General features: G+C 39.5%; 1 protein-coding gene across 5 annotated transcripts in view; it reads right to left on the bottom strand.

Moving 5' to 3' along the window:
- The window catches only part of LOC107630261 (CRS2-associated factor 1, chloroplastic), a 7,503-nt gene continuing 4,736 nt past the window's right edge, over positions 447 to 3,213 (bottom strand). For all 5 annotated transcript variants that reach the window (XM_016333358.2, XM_021118709.1, XM_016333357.2 and 2 more), the window contains 5 exons: positions 2,503 to 3,127; positions 2,287 to 2,414; positions 1,971 to 2,196; positions 1,703 to 1,830; positions 447 to 1,528 (listed from right to left, as the gene is read on the bottom strand). In XM_016333358.2, coding sequence (XP_016188844.1) covers positions 530 to 1,528; positions 1,703 to 1,830; positions 1,971 to 2,196; positions 2,287 to 2,414; positions 2,503 to 3,073 — 2,052 coding nt within the window. In that variant the 5' untranslated portion in view covers positions 3,074 to 3,127 and the 3' untranslated portion in view covers positions 447 to 529. The remainder of the gene's footprint in view (positions 1,529 to 1,702; positions 1,831 to 1,970; positions 2,197 to 2,286; positions 2,415 to 2,502; positions 3,128 to 3,213) is intronic.

Raw genomic sequence — 3,213 nt, 5'->3', positions numbered from 1 at the left:
ATAAAATTTATATTTAAGAAAAAAAAATTATAAACGACTCTTGACAATTACATTGAAAGACGAAGTCCTCAATAAAAAAAATACTCTTTCTGGCCTTTATTTTTTATTTGTGTGATTAGTCCTTCTATCAATATTTTCTCTTCGTATTAATAGAATAATACATGACATGTTAAACTGTTGCTTTATTAAGAGCTCAGAGCCATTTAGTTTTTCTTTTTATTATCTTTTTCAAATACATTAGCTAAATTTACCAAGTAAAACAAAGAAATATTAGTGATTTTGTCACATAAACATATTTTTAAAAAAAATTATTGACAGATAAACTATCCAATCTCATGAAATTAAATATCAAGAATTGAAATAGACTATTTTTTTATTGGGGGCCTCGGTCCTTCAAAAAAATTATCAGAAGTTAAAATCAGGGGATAAGATGAGTATTCACTCGGTACAAAATAATATGTAGGACATTGCAAATTAACAAAAATGGTGCATTTGATAAGATCATAACATTTTATGATAGCAAGAAGTATCACATTAAGAGTTTTGCAAGTTCATCTACTCGTAATGTTCCTCGCGGTACAACATTAAGAAATCGTTCATCAAAATTTGTTTTTCTTTGAATTTTAGAACTCTTTTGAGTCTTCTCCCTTTCACCTTTATCTTTCACAGGAATGGCAGCAGTTTCTTTTCCCTTGGAGGAAGCGGAACGTTGTTGCTTGGCAGTTTTTTGAACCACAACCTTACTATGTCTCCTAAAGACTGGTCCGGAGGAAGCTGATTTGGCAAAGGAAACTGTAGTTTGATAAATAGTGTCACCATCCAAAGAATCTTCATCTAAAATAAGTGCACATCGTTTCTCAACTGCTTCCTCCAACAATGATAAAATGCCTTTCATACAAGGTGCAGTTGACCTTGGTGGCCAACTGGCATCATCAGTTTCTGAACCATCTATAGTGTTATCGACTTGAGGATCTACCTTGCCATTGATATAACTGTCATTAGTTCCTAACATTACCTCAGATCCTAAAACTGATATAGAAGGGCAATCACTGCAGCTTTTGCTATCCATCATATCCTCAGCTCCATTGCTTTCATTCCAAGCTTCTGAGGGGCATTTAGCATGGCTGTCATCATCCGACAAAGTCATATTAGTGATAATGCTCCCGTGAGACTCCAGCTCACCATAGGAGCCTGTAACATTGTTTATACATTCGGCTTCAGATTTTCTTGCAAGTGAAGTAGCACTAGTCACAGATTGCTTGCTATCTTCTATGGGAGACGACACCTCAACTTTTCCCAAAGCCAAATCACTTGAACTCGAAGAAATGCTAGAGTCATTGCCTTCATTCTCTACTGAATTCTCCTGCCGACTTGATGCTGAGACTTCTGATGCTAGTATTTTGTTATTTTGTTCATTGGCTCCCTTTGAATTATCTGTGGGATTTGGTAGAGCCGACTTCCAATTTTGCCCTCTCCACATAAGTACGTGCTCGTTTTCAAATGAAAGCAATACACATGGAACGAGATCCTACATTTAAAAAATACAGGAGGAAAAACGATGTTACAATAGCATCATCATTAGTTTTTAAAGAAAACAGTCTTATGATATAATAGCAAAACCAAATAAACAACAAAAAAAGGCTTAAATCCAATTGATCTTCATTCAATATTGCATACAAAATTGTGGCAAAAATGCTTATACCCTTAGTTTGGCTCCAATCTTTCTATAGTCACTTTTATTTAGCCCTTGGCAGTTTATGCGGACAAGTTCACACTCTTCAAATGCCTCTCTGACATTTTTTGCTAGGTCACAGTAAACACCATTTTTTCCTGCAACAAGAAAATATATCATTTTCTTTGTATAAACAATAAAAATGAAGACAGATAAATGCCTGTTTGCCAGCAGAAAAGAACAATAATTTTGCTTCAAAGATGAATTGTAGTGGACATTCTCAACATTAAAGAGGTACCTAGCTTGCATATGGGAATTAATTCCCTTCCCTTTTTACGCATTTCAGTTACTTGTTGTAGCGTTAAACCTTCGGGAACTCGCTTAACAAGCTTAGGATATACTGGAGGCACAGGCTTCCACAGCATCAGGGGAAACCGCGGCCGTGTTCTATAGTTATAGTTTCTGCCTCGGAAAAGGTACAACACACCACCCCTTCTGTAGATTATTTTCCCCCCTGTCTTCTCCTGGTAAACCAAATAATAACATAAGGAGGCTAGAGAAACATAAAGAATGAAGAAGCAAGAAACAAAAAAGTAGGAGAAGAAGATAGTAACCTCTAACTGGTGGCAGACATTGTCCATATCAACTGTACAAACTCCTTTGCACTTAATCTTGCAGACCCTCTTTCGCTTCCAGTGAGCATGAATATTGTCCAACATGTTATGCGTTAAACCATCTCTACCTAAATAACACAACAGGTAAAGCTTTTCCTTTTCAATTCCCAATCATCAACAAAATTCAATTACACTGACGACAAAAATAAAACTAACCAATATTGAGTTGGCGATTGGTTTTGACGGAGCTTCTAACCAAAGCGTCGATCTCCTGCTGAGTCAAGGGCTCACCGAGAATCTCTTCTCTGGAGGAGACGTACCGGGGGAAGGTGCCGGGAAGAAAAGGACCGGGGGACTGAACGGGCTTTATCCCTTTCTTGTCGGGTGGAGGAAGCACGAAGGAGTCGAACTCCTTCTGCTGCTTCTTGCTGGGTGGGAGTGGGGCCCGGCCCGTCCATGGGCGGGGTGTGGTGGCAGGGCCAAAGGGGAGGAAGGGGGGCTCCCGGATCTTGAGTGGCTTGGCCTTGGGAGTCTCGGTGTAGCTGTACTTGAACTCGAAGGGTGCGCCCTCTATCACATACGAGAGTCCGTCTTCGCCAATCTTGATGTTATCGGGCGGTATTGCCAGCCGTTTAGGTCTCGATTTGGGGATGTTGGAGAACTTGAATGCCGGGTGCTGGTGGTGGTGGTGGTCGGTATAGTCGGAGCGGGAGAACTGGAGCTCCGTGGATGGGCGCGAGTTGGATTCGAGGGTGATGGGGAAGGTGATTGTAAGTTTCAGAGCCATGAAGATGGAGATGGGAGAAGAGATAACGGTGACTCACATAATTTTACAGTGCACCTGTGTATAGGAAACTAATTTGTTAATATAATTTATTTGGTGATTTCTAACTAACCCTCTCATAAACAGAAGATTAAGTATTCTCT

This window comes from Arachis ipaensis, chromosome B03, assembly GCF_000816755.2.
Source record: "Arachis ipaensis cultivar K30076 chromosome B03, Araip1.1, whole genome shotgun sequence".
Classification (NCBI taxonomy): domain Eukaryota; kingdom Viridiplantae; phylum Streptophyta; class Magnoliopsida; order Fabales; family Fabaceae; genus Arachis; species Arachis ipaensis.
The sequence above is the reverse complement of the archived record's forward strand: the minus strand, read 5'-3'. Positions and strand labels throughout refer to the sequence as shown.